This window comes from Falco rusticolus, chromosome 3 (genome assembly GCF_015220075.1).
Source record: "Falco rusticolus isolate bFalRus1 chromosome 3, bFalRus1.pri, whole genome shotgun sequence".
Taxonomy (NCBI): domain Eukaryota; kingdom Metazoa; phylum Chordata; class Aves; order Falconiformes; family Falconidae; genus Falco; species Falco rusticolus.
Genome location: NC_051189.1, coordinates 117,106,040 through 117,119,710, shown reverse-complemented (window position 1 = coordinate 117,119,710; position 13,671 = coordinate 117,106,040). Strand labels below are relative to the sequence as shown.

General features: G+C 43.1%; 1 protein-coding gene across 1 annotated transcript in view; it reads left to right on the top strand.

The window, feature by feature from the left end:
• The first annotated feature begins 439 nt into the window (after window positions 1-439).
• CSMD2 (CUB and Sushi multiple domains 2) overlaps window positions 440-13,671 on the top strand; it is a 305,276-nt gene continuing 292,044 nt past the window's right edge. The window contains exon 1 of the mRNA XM_037381617.1: window positions 440-736. Coding sequence (XP_037237514.1) covers window positions 580-736 — 157 coding nt within the window. The 5' untranslated portion in view covers window positions 440-579. The remainder of the gene's footprint in view (window positions 737-13,671) is intronic.

Here is a 13,671-nt window from a genome sequence, read left to right as displayed (position 1 = left end):
AAAGCGTAATTTGTGGTTTGTAGGTTCTGGTGGGGTGGGTGCTGGTGGGAGGATTGTGCTGGGTTTGGGGAAGCAAAACTGAGGCAGATCTATTCGGTGGCTGCACAGTAGCCCCTCACCACACCGCCTGTACCCTCTCCCCTCCGCAGCGTTCAGTGAAGAGGAGGACAAAGATATGGGAACGATTAATCAACTGGCTAATAAAAAAGTATAAATCCCTGAGGACTGTGTGCTGCTAATGCCGAGGAGCTGGCTCTGAGACAGCCACCGGGAGGGACGAGCCAGCCCTCCTCTCCTTTCCTTGCCTCTCCTCTCCCCGAGCTGCTGCCACACTTGGTTCATTCCAGCTGCAGAAGCTCAGAGCCTTCCATGCGGTGGGATTTTTTTCTGAGCTGAAAAAATAAAATAAAATAAAAAATAAATCACAAGCCTGACCTGCTTTTTTCCCTCCCTCTTTCCTTTCTCCTCTTCATCCAGCCAAGCTGAGGACTATCCCAATTGCTAAGGGGAAGAAAAAGGGGGCAAAACCCACCACCACCAACCAACCCCCAGCACGCCCCATTCCTGCTGCCCTTTGACATGCAGCCTTCCTTGAGATGGGACAAGCCGGGATGCAGCTGTGGCTTTGGAAGGAACTGGGGAAAATTTGGGATCTTTGCTCTCATGATGGTGGAAGTGAGCTCCTGGAGCCGGGTGCTGCTGCTCTCCGTGGGGCTGCTGGCTGTCTCGGTGACTGGTAAGTGTAATGGAGAAAGCTGGCAACTTTAGGAGGATTTTTTGTCCTACTCCTTAGATCAAAGGACCACTGTTAATCTCCTCGGGGTGGGGTGGGGGGGGTGGGGGGGATATGACACTCTGTGTGTGTGCATGCACTTCTGTGTCAGCACATGCTTCCCTGTAGTGTTCAATAAGGAGTGTATTTTCTTCAGACCTTTGTAGCTTCGTACAAGATAGTTTTCCTCTGTATCCTCTGGGAGCAACAATTTTAAGCAATGGGGTGATAAAAGGTGGCTTTATTTGATCTCCTTCCCCTTCTTTCGTGGGTCAAATCATTTGGGCACAGTTGCTGTATAATATGCAAGATGACTCTGAAAAATGCCATCACGGTTTCCCCTTCTGTCTTTGCCTTGCATCTTAACTCAATATTTCAGTACCCCGGTATCTGCCCATAGCTGATGAAATAGATGTAGGGTACCTTGCCTGAAGATGGAAGCACTTTTCTCTTATTTCTCCTACCTTTCAAGTTGATTATCTCTTCATACGAGCTCTTTGGCCTCAGCATCATTTTTTTTGTGAAATACATGCTTATTGACTTGAAAGATAGCAAAAGATAACTAGAATTTGGGGGGAGTTTGCCTATGTCTCCTCCCTAGTTTCCACAACTGCCCTTGTGGCAAAATCATATCTATGGACTGAAGTTTATTTCTGGTGTAAACAGCAAATATTTAGGGACTGTCCTTATGTGTGTGTAGGAGGGGAAAGAGTGGGAGAGCTGTGTTTGGCTGTGTCTTCTTTCAGCACTGTGCAGTGCCCTGATTTCCAAGAGTTTCTAAGTAACGTTTGTCTTGTCTGCTGTATCTTAGGCTAGAGGAATGCGTGTGTGTGTGTTGATGTGCATGAGAGCTTCTTGGGGTTTGGATTTTTTTTTTAAACTTTTGTTATCTGCAACACAACACTGATTTTATTATGTAAGGCAAATTTCCTCTAAGGAGATTCAGAGTAAGTATTAACTGTTCCTCCTGAGTACTCTTGCAGTGGACCCGAAGAGTTTTGCCAACTGGAAGTATCTCTTAGAAGAGGGTATAAAACCACCCAAACAAGCTACAAGTCCTAGTTAAGGATGAATATTTGATGAATATTTTTCCTTTCTTCAGCAAGAGCATTTAGCCTGTACACAAGAGAGAACCGTTCCAGCAGCTTCTGTTGCGTTTTTCTTACACACGTAGACCAATGTAGAGATACCTAAATAGATGATTTACTATAGCAGGGTTTACAGATTCTTTTTTTTTTTTCTTTTAAGCTCTCTGTAGCTTGTTCATGCTAGATCTTCCAGGCTTCTCTTTATCTGCTTGTTCAGTATATAAGCCTTTCTTCTCAGGCCCCTAGGTCCCTTTTCTCTGCATGTAGAGTGCTGTCTGTTCTGGATCCTTCACCCAGACGTTGGTGCTCTATATTGTTTTTCTTTTTTGCAGGTGATCTGCTCACAGCTTTTTAGACCAGACCTCAGGTGTGTGTTATTTGCATCAGAGCTAGAGGCATTGGTCAATAGCTCCTCTTTCCTAGCTTTTTTTAAAAAAAAAAAAAAAACCAAAAAAAAAACCAAAACCCCAACCAAAATAACGCAACCCAAACCAAATTCTGAAATCCCAGTAATGATCTTTTTTGTCAAAGCAAGACACCAACTTTGAAATCGGTGGCATACTGCTGGATATCCAGAACGGAATGCGTGTATACAGAGTGAGTGCACCCACCCTTTGCAGAGTTCATGGTGGTTTTGGGGTGTAATCCCAGAAAGTCAGTGTAGTCGGGGCTGGGACTTCTAGTACCTTCGCTGAGCAAATCATGAACCTCCGTAGAACAAAGTTCCTGAAGAGGCTTCAGTTCTAACCTCGCCTGTTCCGAGGGTTTGTGCAGGTAGTAATAACCAGGAGTACCCATAGTGTGGCAGTAGAGCTGTACATGTAAAACTATCAGTTAGTAGTTCTGGCCGTCTTAAAAATAAAAAGGGAAAGAAAACCTACTGGTATCACATCAGCTGTGCTATGTCAGTAGTCCTGTTGCCCAATAATGTCCTTCTGAAAAAAAAACCTGGCACAAAGCATGTGCTTCCTTCAGATGCTACTGTGAAGGCAGGAGAATGTAGCTTCTGTTTGTGCAAAGAACTGACAGAGCTGTAGGGAAGGTGGTGCTTTGTGATCTGCTGAAGCTTATTGTGTATGTGGGGAGTAGGGGGAGAGGAAGCGGTTCGTGTAGTTTCCCCTTTCGGTTTTAAGGGTGCAGTAATGATGTGACAGTGTTTTAAGATAGGCAGAGGGCACCAAATTGGTCTTAGCAAGTTAATTGTGATCCGTGAGTGGCCTCTCAGAGTATGTGTGGTGATTCTGAAATTGTATTTCTTGGTTGTCAAAACAGGTGGGAACAGGAATGGTATTCCTGGGTAATTAGCTATGCATGAGCACCAGAAGGTGCATTTGGGGAATGTATTGGATATACACATGTGCACTTTTTTTGGAAGGCCTGTTATAAAGGGTGTCTTGACACCATTATTTACACACTGCTTTGCCAGTCAGCATCTTGTTTTGTCCTGGATTATAGAAAGATACATTTTTGAAACGTAGTCTAATCAATTTAGACCATTGTAATTTTCTTTCCTTTTTTTTTTTTTTATGGAAAATAGTTTTTGGCAGAATCTTCCTCTGAAGAGTGGAGGAGGGGGAAGCTGTTTATGAATTTTGATGTATGTGTATGTATTTATGTTGTAAATCATCCTTTTATTTTGTTCTGTTGTCTTAAATCTCTACAGGATGAAGAATGATTCAGGGGTACTTACTGTGCCAGGGAAGGAATGTCAGTGTGAAATACTCAGTGATTTGAGTATGGTTTTTTTAAGGGGTAAGGGTGCAAGATATTAACTCTCTGAAGTGGTAGATAGATGAGTGTGGTTTTGTTTTTTGGGTTGTTGTGTGTGTGTGTGTTTTTTTTTTTTTTTTTGAAATAGGAGGAAGGTAATAGTCACCAGCTAGATTACATTTGATTGTGGCATACGATGAAACTACAGTATTTTATGGCAATAGCTGAGCATATCGTTTTGATCTGAGTCCTACTATTACTGAAGCAGTGGGGATATGGGTGCTAAATGGAATGAATGATTCTTATGTACTCATTCATGTCTTGCTATTGCCTTTTGTTACTGGAAAGGAGTTATTTATGGAAAACATCTAGAGGGTGCGGATGTTTAGAGGGTACGGCTCTTCTGCTTAGGCTTAGTCTGGCTTCTTGGCCCTTAGGTTGGGAACACAGGAAGGCAGCAATTTGCTGTACCTGCCTCACTGTCCTTGTTACTGGGAGAGAGAGTACGTGACCTAGTCCATAGGTTTTCAGCACTTCACAGTGGGGTAACGTAGGTGATGCTCAGATGGATGGGAATAAGGCCAATCCTTCCCCCTCCATGTGCCTCTACATAATGAATCTGGGCTACCACGTGGCCCTTAGGTCTGTCTGGAGTGTAGTGCATGTACGTACTTACCTCCTCCCACGGGTGTGCACACTTGTAAGTTCTCAGTGAAGAACATTCAAATTCAGCATGCTTTCCTCCGTGGAAGTATAAGGCTATAATGATGGGTAGAGAAGGGTGGGGGAAGAGGAGCTCTTACTAGAAAGAACTTGCTAGGAAGACCGCTGCGCAGTAGTTGGGACTCTGCTTGGAGCCTTGGATGTTTGGGTCACAGTTCATAGAATTGTTTCGGTTGGAAAAGACCTTTACGATCAAGTCCAGCTGTTAAGGTAGCCCTGCCAAGTCCACCATGCTGCGGCACCATCACGCTGCGGCACTGTAGGCAAGCAATTGCACTTCTGTCCTCTTGTTCTTTGTATTGATTTCATCATTTGGGGTACGGGAGCCTTTCCTTTGCTGTGCAATTGTTTGCTGCCTCTCGCTCTGATTTTATTTTTCTTTTTGTTTTTGTCATAGTCTCCCTGTGCTGCTGAAGAACATCTAAGCTCAAGCTTTCCTTGCCACTTAGCTCAGTCTCTGTCATGTCAGATACCTCCTAGGGAAATTTTGTATTCAGCTGGTTGATGGGTCCCAGCTGAGCCAGCCCGCAGTGGTACAGAGGTGGATGTCTGTTCATCTCAGTGGCTGCCTTCCAAACGTCTACGAGTTTCTGTCAAAAGAAGGCGCTTGTCAAAATGGGTGTGGGGAATGTGATCCAGGCAATCTGCCATAGATCCCAGTGGATATGCATTTTGCCAGGGCAATTTAGGGCTTAGGGTGTAGTTGATCACATGAGCATTTGTAGCATCCCTGCTATAGAGAATACATTTTCCTATGCAGAAGTGGCTGTGACTTGATTAATCTACTTTCAGGGACAAGTGAAGAGTGATTCTTCCCCCCAGTTTGCTGTTAACCACTTGCACCTGTGCTCCAGGGATTTGCAACTGCTGAATTATTGTGTGGTGCTTGCTGCCTTGCTCTGGTTCCTGAGAGGCCAGTTGTTTGAGAAATGCCAAATTTCACAGCTGTGCTTGTTGCTTATGTTCCTGTTGATGCTCCCCCCTCTCTTAGCTCCTACTTACATTTGGCATGGATCTTGACCAGAGGAAATTGTTATGATAATGTTGAGGGTTAGACAGGTTTGAGGGAAGGTCAGGCAGCCTAACCAGTACTGGATTTAAACTTGAGGTTTTTTGTTAGTTCTGTGCAGCTAACCTTTTAACCTGTCACTGCAACATAAGTTTAAGAGGCTTATTGTGTAAGGGATAGCTGGTGTGAAGACTTTGGGGAGAAAGCTGCAATAGATGTCTCTGTGTCCATAGTATCACAAGAGAATTCTTGCTAACTCCTTTTTTTTATCAAAAGTGTTCTGAGACATAGGGCTGGAGTAACTTTTCATAGGCTTTAGTGAAATTACAACAAAGGTATGTTTAGGTGAGTGGCTTTTAAATGATACCTCTTTGCTATCTTATATGTTTTTAGGCATTAGGAAGTTCAGAAATACAATGTATAGGCCTAGGTTTGAATTAGCCTTTGCCCAGAAAATATAGCAAATTCAGATGGAAGGGGAAAGATGAGATTGACTTTAAAGGGCTACCAAAAATAAAATTGAGTAACAAAGATTCTGTATTGCTTGACTTGGTAAGTCCAGCATCGGGTTGTCTATTTGATACATACAGCAGCCAAAAATGTCAGAGGTAGCGTAATCACGTGTTGGCTCTCATATCCAAATGCAGCCCCCGTGGGTGCAGGTGAAAGATGGGAAGGCTGATAGCATCAGACTTTAAAGGCGTTTACAACCAGGTAAGTTTTTTGCTCCACCCAGAAAGACTGGCTATGAGAACAGAGATGACCTCATCAATCCTGTGTGTTAACTGGGGTTTTGTAGTCTAGCTCAATATTTTAATGGAGTCTGTATATTGCTGCTTATGGAAATGTCTCCTTTAAACATATTTATTGCGAACTACAATATGTGCACTTAATACTTGTCACCTAGATGTTACAGTGCATAAAACCAGCCAATGAGGCTGGTACGATGCCATCCAATACCTTTGGTGTAACCTGTTTCAGAGTAGAGGCAAACATAGAATTAAAGAGCTTTCCTAATAAAGTGCATTTTAAACCTGTATCAGTGGTAAATCCAGAGTGCTGAGGGGGCGGTGGAAGTGCCAGGGGAAATACTGCTGCTGCCTGCTCAGTATCTCTTCAAGCGTCGGGCCACAAGCCGTGTACGAGTCCCTAAGGAGTGCCTCTGGGATGGAAAGCAGCTGGCTCTACTGAGTGACTTGCACAAGGTCATTTTGGGAATTCGTGGCAGAGCTGCAAACGTTGGTCTCGGCCTTAAACACAAGATCACTTTTCCTGCTTTGTTTCTTAATTTTTTTTTTGCAAAGGAGCATAGAGGTAAGGTGGTTTCAATGTGACTATAGGGTTATTTCTGAGGCCTCCTGTGGTGTGTGAGTGCCTGCTTTGAGAAGTAGGCCCTTGCATTGCTTTCAAAGAAATCAAGATACAGAGATTAAAAAAAGTGATAGTAGCACCCACAGTTTCCGTGTTTACACAGTGTTTCTGGAGGAGTGAAGTACAGTGCAATTATGGAAATCAATGTACTTTGCTTGCAATAAACACGATGCAGTGCAGTAATCTGCAAAATATATGTGTTTCTGCCATGCCATGCAGTGGCAAACTGATCTGATAGTGGTTAATGTATAATTGGGAAAATCCCATCGATTAAAGAAATCAAATTAACTCTGTTTCAGTCTCTTTGCTGCTGCCATGGACACAGCCAGCTAGAATGGAGACAGTATGCTGGAGGGAGCTTGTATGTAATTTATTTTTTTTTTTAATACCTCCCTTGCATGAAAGTGGGAAAGGGGGTTGTTTTGGGTGTGGTTTCCCCCCCTCTTTATTTGACTTCACGGTGAACAGGTTGGTGTTTGTTCTTTGCAGTGTCAGGCAACGATGGTTGCAGTAATTCTCCATCCTTACAAGGTACAGGTATCACCACTGTAATAATAAACTAACTGCCTGTTTTTTGTGTGCACGCTGCTGTCTGCTGGATGGAGAGAGAAGTGGGGACTATGTCAGAGCCCTGCTAGTGATAGTAATTTCTGAAAGGTCAAAATAGTTGTGGAGTAGGGACATCTGATGCTCTGTGATTTTTCACTGGAAGGGAAGGGTCTTGCAACTGTGCGGCCTGGAGCGGCTCTGGTTGCCAGGGAGATGTGTAATAGGGGAGGAATTAAACAAAGCTTTAAAAGCTCCTTCCCCATTACTGACTGCAAAAATCTACTCGAAAATGAACTGGTGGCCTACGTTTAGGGGAAGTGGGTATTCAGAGAGCTGAAGGAAGGGGAACATGACTTGCAGAGACACCTGTGCAACGTGTTGTTAGTGTATTCATGGTATGGAGTGCTCAACAGCTTCATGAGCAGTGGTCCTTAAGAGTCTAGTGCAGTGTAAACATACAGCTGGAGGCAGCCCTTGCCTGGAAAAATGTACAATCTAAACTCTTGACAGGTATTGGATATAATTCTGGAGTGTTGGAGAATTGTGACAATAGGTGGAGAGGTGCTTTCTGCCCACGCTGTTGGAGGTCTGCTGCTTAAGCCAGGTTTGGCTAAGGACAATACAGAAGAAAGGCAACCAGTGTCACCAGAAAACAGCTTTATACTTGTACATATATCAGCCTGGCATTGATGAGAGTGCTGCTGTGCAGGACTCGGGCTGGATCTGCAGCCAAGTTCTCGTAAAAGCCTGGTACCTCAACTCACACTGGCATCTGGGCTTCTTCCTTAGTCCCGGTGACCTCCGAAGGCAGCTCTTTCTCTCTGTAACCAGAAGGCAATTAACAGCATCCTATGCCCTGCTGGCAAATTTTTTCTTCCTTCCATCAAAGTAAGGAGGCATTGCTGTTCTGCTTCATTGTTAGCCCTGTGAGAGAAGGCACTGGGCAGAAACAGTCTGTGCCCGAAGATGTTTTGCTGTGAGCACGGGGAAGTCAGGAGGCAGAACCAGATGCAGAAAGGCTTCCCCAAGGTCGTGCAGCAGGTTGCTGGTGGAGCTAGGAATGCACCAGGTCGTCTCACTCCTGAGTGTTACTGCGTGCTAAACAGCAGCACAGAAATCCCGTGCTGTTGCTGCGAAGAGAGGTGTTTTTGAGATGCTTTCTCTGCAGATGAGGTCTGAGCTGTATCTGTGCTAGTGGATGTCAAGGCATTTTACAGTAGTTACACTGAAACAGAACAATTTCTCAATCCATTTATCAAAATGTCTGCAGTTCCCATTTCAAAGCAGATAAAACAACAATGAATAGCCAATAAATGTATCTTTATCCAGAACATTTTAAAACAAAAAGAAAGAGAAGATTGGTTCTTTTGGCCTCTGGCTTGCACTAGCATTCTGAAATGTTAAGTCTATTCTGTCCTAATGAAATGGCTTTATTTGGGTTCCATCCACCTGCCTTAGTGCCACCAACATTTCTTTCAGTGTGAAGAACTTGGCTGCTTCTCAGTTGTTGGTTTAGTGGGGTGCAGACCAACAGGCAGTTTCACCGAACCATGGTCACAGCCTGATAGTCCTGGCCCCGTCAGTGCCCAGAGCCAGTCGTGTTGGAAAGTGCAAGAAGTACTGAAATAGGGCAAGAAGGATGAGTTAATCACAACTAGAGAATTAACCACAACTGGGGATTTTCTGGTTCAGCACGCTCCTGTTACTTGCACACTCTCTTGACTCACAAAAGTCATTAAAACCCAGTTCTTGCTGTTTTCTATGGCTGTTGGCACTTACAAATCCTTGAGGGTGTGAGCCGTAGTCATTCCGTTTCACCTCCCCGTCTGTAAAATGGGGATAAGTAGAATTTGCAAAATCCTGAAATGATTTACAGATTTATTCTGCAGAGTGATCTTTGGATGTTTGTGAAAAGCTTTCAGCAGATACAAATTGCACTAGGTTGATTAGCTACACAAGTTTTATGCTCTTGGTTTTCTCCCTTGATTGCCTGGAGTGAATTCAACCATTTCATGTACAATTTGGGATTAATTGTGAATGACATTGAGGTGAAAGTTGTCTGTCTGCTGCTGAACTTCAAGAAGTATTAATGGCAAAAAAAGTCAGGAATATAACCCAATGCAGTTTCTGTTCTAGCAAGGATTTGCACAGGTTGCTCGGCTCCTTCTGTAATTCAGCTGTTATCACTTACACCGTTTTTATATGTTTATATTTGCATTTGTGCCTTTTAGCAAAAGACTGCAGCGCAGCTTTTAAAAGCGGAGTGTACTCCAGTATGGATGGGAAGGTAGGAGACTTGTAGCAGACTGAGAACTTGCCAGAAACATCAGGAAACTGGATGCTGGTCATTAGCAGAAGCAGAGTATTAGCAGAAAGGTTGGTCTGGGTCTTCAGATTATAATCTGCCGTGGAGTCTGGCTTGAAAGCTGTTGCTTAAATTGTGTGAGCTTCAGCTTCTTGTCTAGAGAGTGGAAGAATAGTACTGTCTAATGGATTTTGAAGATGAATGGCTCAAGGATGGCAGAGATCAAATAGAGAACTTTTCCTAATTATGGTGCCTGTTATTTATCAGCAGTTTATCATTTTTTATTTTTTTTTTTGTTAAACTAGTGAAAGCAGAGTTTGAAATCTTCTTTTTTATGGCAGCTATGTCATTGCTTTTGGAGCCAGAGAGCCTGAGCTTATTGCCTGTAAGAACAAGATGAGTAGTTTTCCTTAACGTCTGAGTTGGCTTTTCATTCGCACAAAGTTTGCTGAAGAACTTTACAGTGGGGAGTGTTGTGTAATGGCTTACATGTTGTTACTGCTCTCCCCTTATCCTGCCGTTGTTAACGGGTGGGGGTGGGGGTGTGTGTTCCCAAAGACTTGGGATGTGTGGCCGGTAAGGTGGACTTTCTTTCTTAGATCTAGGTGAAACGAGCAATGCTAGCTGGCGATTTAAGCGTCTTGCAGAAAAGCTGGTCTTGCAGTTTGGAAAGGTAAGGATGTACTGGGTCTGTTTCTGCTCCCCAGCCCTGCCTCTTTCATGTTTCTGTAACTGCATTGTCAGCTGGATTCTTCCCTTTTCTCATTGCTGTGGGGCAAAGGAAGGATCTGGTCCTTTAATAGACATTTGATCTGACATTGGTGAGCGGTTAAAGCCAAGCTGGAGGTACAGAAAATGGAAGCTCATTTCTTCTGTAACAAAAGCACAGTTTAATGTTCCTTTCCCATTTGATACACTGAATAATAATATTGAGAAAACCAGATCTCCTCTCAGAGGAAATCTCCTTCAGAAGGATAGTGAAGCCTGGTGCTTTTCCAAAGCCAGTGCCATTTCTAAAGATGCTGCTTGCATTGTGCAGCATATTGTTTATATCCTTCTATTGTTGCTTTGTCTCCATTAGGGAAAGGTTAGGCACTGATTGTGGACACAGGACATCTGTCAGCAACCATCCTGGGATGTTTTCATTAAAGTTAAGCACCACTTGGAGAAGGACTCAGTCTGTTAATATTAAAATAATACCCACCTGCTGCAATAATAAGCTTTTGAAGTATAGGGAATTTGTCCCTGATGGTGTTGGGGCTTTTTTTCTGGTGTTGGGTTTAACAGATACCCTCAGGAGGCAGCAGTCCTGGAGTGAGAGAGGGATGATCTGTCACTCACATGCTGTCCCCTCTGCAGGGTTACTGCCTCCTCTGAGGGCTCCATTCACTTTCTACAGGCTGTGGTGGCGTGGAAATCATATAGCTTTTCAAAAGATGGTGAAGTAGCTGGATTGGAGTTTCTGTACTTCGGTAGGGTGCTTTAGTGAAAATGCATTAAAAATCCTGTCAGGCGCTCGTGTGCTGAGGGAAGGGCGTGTGGAACGAATGGTCCCCACACCGTAGATAGTATCTTCCTTAAGACCTAGAGCTAAAGCACAGTGAAACTGTTGTGGCTTTGAGTGAAGTTCTTCGTCTTGATCGTGAAGACAGATAATCTGCTATCTTACCTTGATCTATGAGAAACCAAGTCATCTTCTTTCAGTAGCACATGCAGCGCTGGTTTCCTTACCTTGGCAAGATTTAAGATACAAGAGATGATGCCTGCGCTGCCCGTGCTGCTGTTACCTCTTTGTAAACAGCTGGATCAGTTCTAACTGAAAGGAGTAATCTTGAGAAGAGCAAGTTCATTTCACTGGATTTGAAGTGTTCTAGAAAATAATGTTTTATGGGAGGGTCTGTCATTTGTTCCTGCTAAGTACTGTGACAGTCATAAATTACAGAACGAATTACAACTTTTTTTTTTGCCTGGGGATCTAACACTGAGGGCTACAGTGGGGAGTTTTTGCCCTTTTTTTCCGTAAGTGCAGTTAGCAAATGAGACTTTTTACAAAAAAATACCCGATTTGAACCTACAAGTCGATTCAGTTCACCCCTTATTAGCTCTTTGATTGAGAGCTGTGTAGATTGAAGAAGAAATGTATTGATCTGCTTTTGGGATTGAAAACTAAGATTAAGTAGAATATGTCTAAGGGTGAAAATGAGGTTTTAATTGAATGGAGGAGGTGAAAGAAAAATAGAATAGTACAATATAATGTTAATGGTAATGGAAATAAGTTCTGGGTTTCTTTGTTAGTTACACATAGCTGGAGGTCATGGGATACAGGAACTGTGTGGAAGTGACTTGGACTTTGCACGTGAGTGGATTGATCCACTGCAGTTAGTGAGAATATTTGTGCACAAGTTGTGGCAGATTGGTAGCTAGCATGAGAATTTTTCTAAATTGGATCAGAACGTGATAAAAATAAGTCTGGTTTTGTAGTATCAGAGCATCCATCAGTTGCCAGGATTGTTAGGACATTTATCATTGGAACAGAGCTGGTAGCTTTCAGTGAAGAATTTAGGTTTTGCTGTTCTATATGTGAAATTCCTGTGTAAAGGGACTGAAAATTTCAATGTGATTGAAATATTTTACTTTTTCCGTGGATAATCTGTTAGAAACCTTTTTGTAACTATTTATTTTCTAGGGCATGTGGCTGTTGTTTGTCCCATTGGGTGAACAGAATTGTTAACTTTTCTGTGTGCTGTCACCTTCTGGTGACTTTCATTGATTGCTCAAGGTGACAAGCAGGCATTAGCTAATAAAGATCAAGTGCAGTAATACTTCAAGGAAGTGAATATGAAAGTGCTGTTAATGGAATCAAGTAAAAATTGGATTTATATCCCAACAAAAATTCCCGAGAGAAATTGCTTTCTGTTTGCCTTTTTTTGTAATTCAAATACAATAATACAAGTACAAGCTTTATAATACAAATGCCTGGCAGGGTGTTGGAAGATCTCAAAGCACTCGTAAACGCACAGTACATTTCTCTTCAGAGAGCGTGGTTAAATGAGAACTGTGATAGAAGTGTGAAGGGCTTTTAATAAGTGGGGTCTCTGCTTATTCAGGATATTTTTCTTTAATATGTATAGCTGAAGGTAGAAGGTTCTGGTCACTGTAGTCACAGCTAATTTGCTCGTTACGGCATTAGCTGGATATTTGAAATCACTTCTTCTGTGTCATCTTCTACAGAACTTCTGTCTCCTTTCTGTTCTGAGCCCTCCGTGCTAAAAAGGGACGGTGGCCTCCCTGCAACTGCCAAAAGGGTATAGTAGACTTAGTGTAATTTCTGTGCTTTCCATGTAGTTACAAATGCATGAAAATACAACCAGATTAATCTATTGGAGTTTAAAGATACATGCTAGGAACTGAAACCTGGTGAGGAGTAGAAAAAAAATCCTTGCACCCCCCTCTGAGCTTAGGGCTAACTTCTAAAGAAGCTATATCCACAGTATTCTCTTTAAAGTGTCAGTTCTCCATTGGTGTAGTGATGAAATTGTTACTGCTGTGAGAATTTTGAGGACTGAGGTGTTATAATTTATTAGCAAGATGAGACTTGTAGCTGGGTCAAAGATGTCTCTCAGGGCAAGTTCCATTCTTATTGGCCTTGAGGGAGCACTGAACTTCAGAGGGACACACGGCTTCATGGCTAATAATGGCAAATGAAGTTGCAGCTACCTTTGTCTTCTCATGATGACATACGTCTGGTACAGGGGGAATAGAGGCTAATAATGAAAACTTATGAGAAAAATCTTTAAATTAGGCTTTCACTGTGATTAGCGAGGTGGGTTTCACCTTGAACATTACTTCACCTTTCTTACATTTTTTTTTTTTTTTGAGCTGGAGGAGTCCTGGAATCACAGAATGGTTTGGGTTGGAGGGGACCTTATGGACCACTCACTTCAAACCACGGGCAGGGACACCTTCCACTAGCCCAGGCTGCCCCAAGCCCCGTCCAGCCTGGCCTTGAGCCCTGCCAGGGATGGGGCACCCACAGCTGCTCTGGGAACCTGTGCCAGCGCCTCACCGCCCTCATAGTGAATAAACTGTAGTTGTTGCTCTGTCTTTGAACTATAGTTAGTGAGTCCTAACACCTGAGATGAAA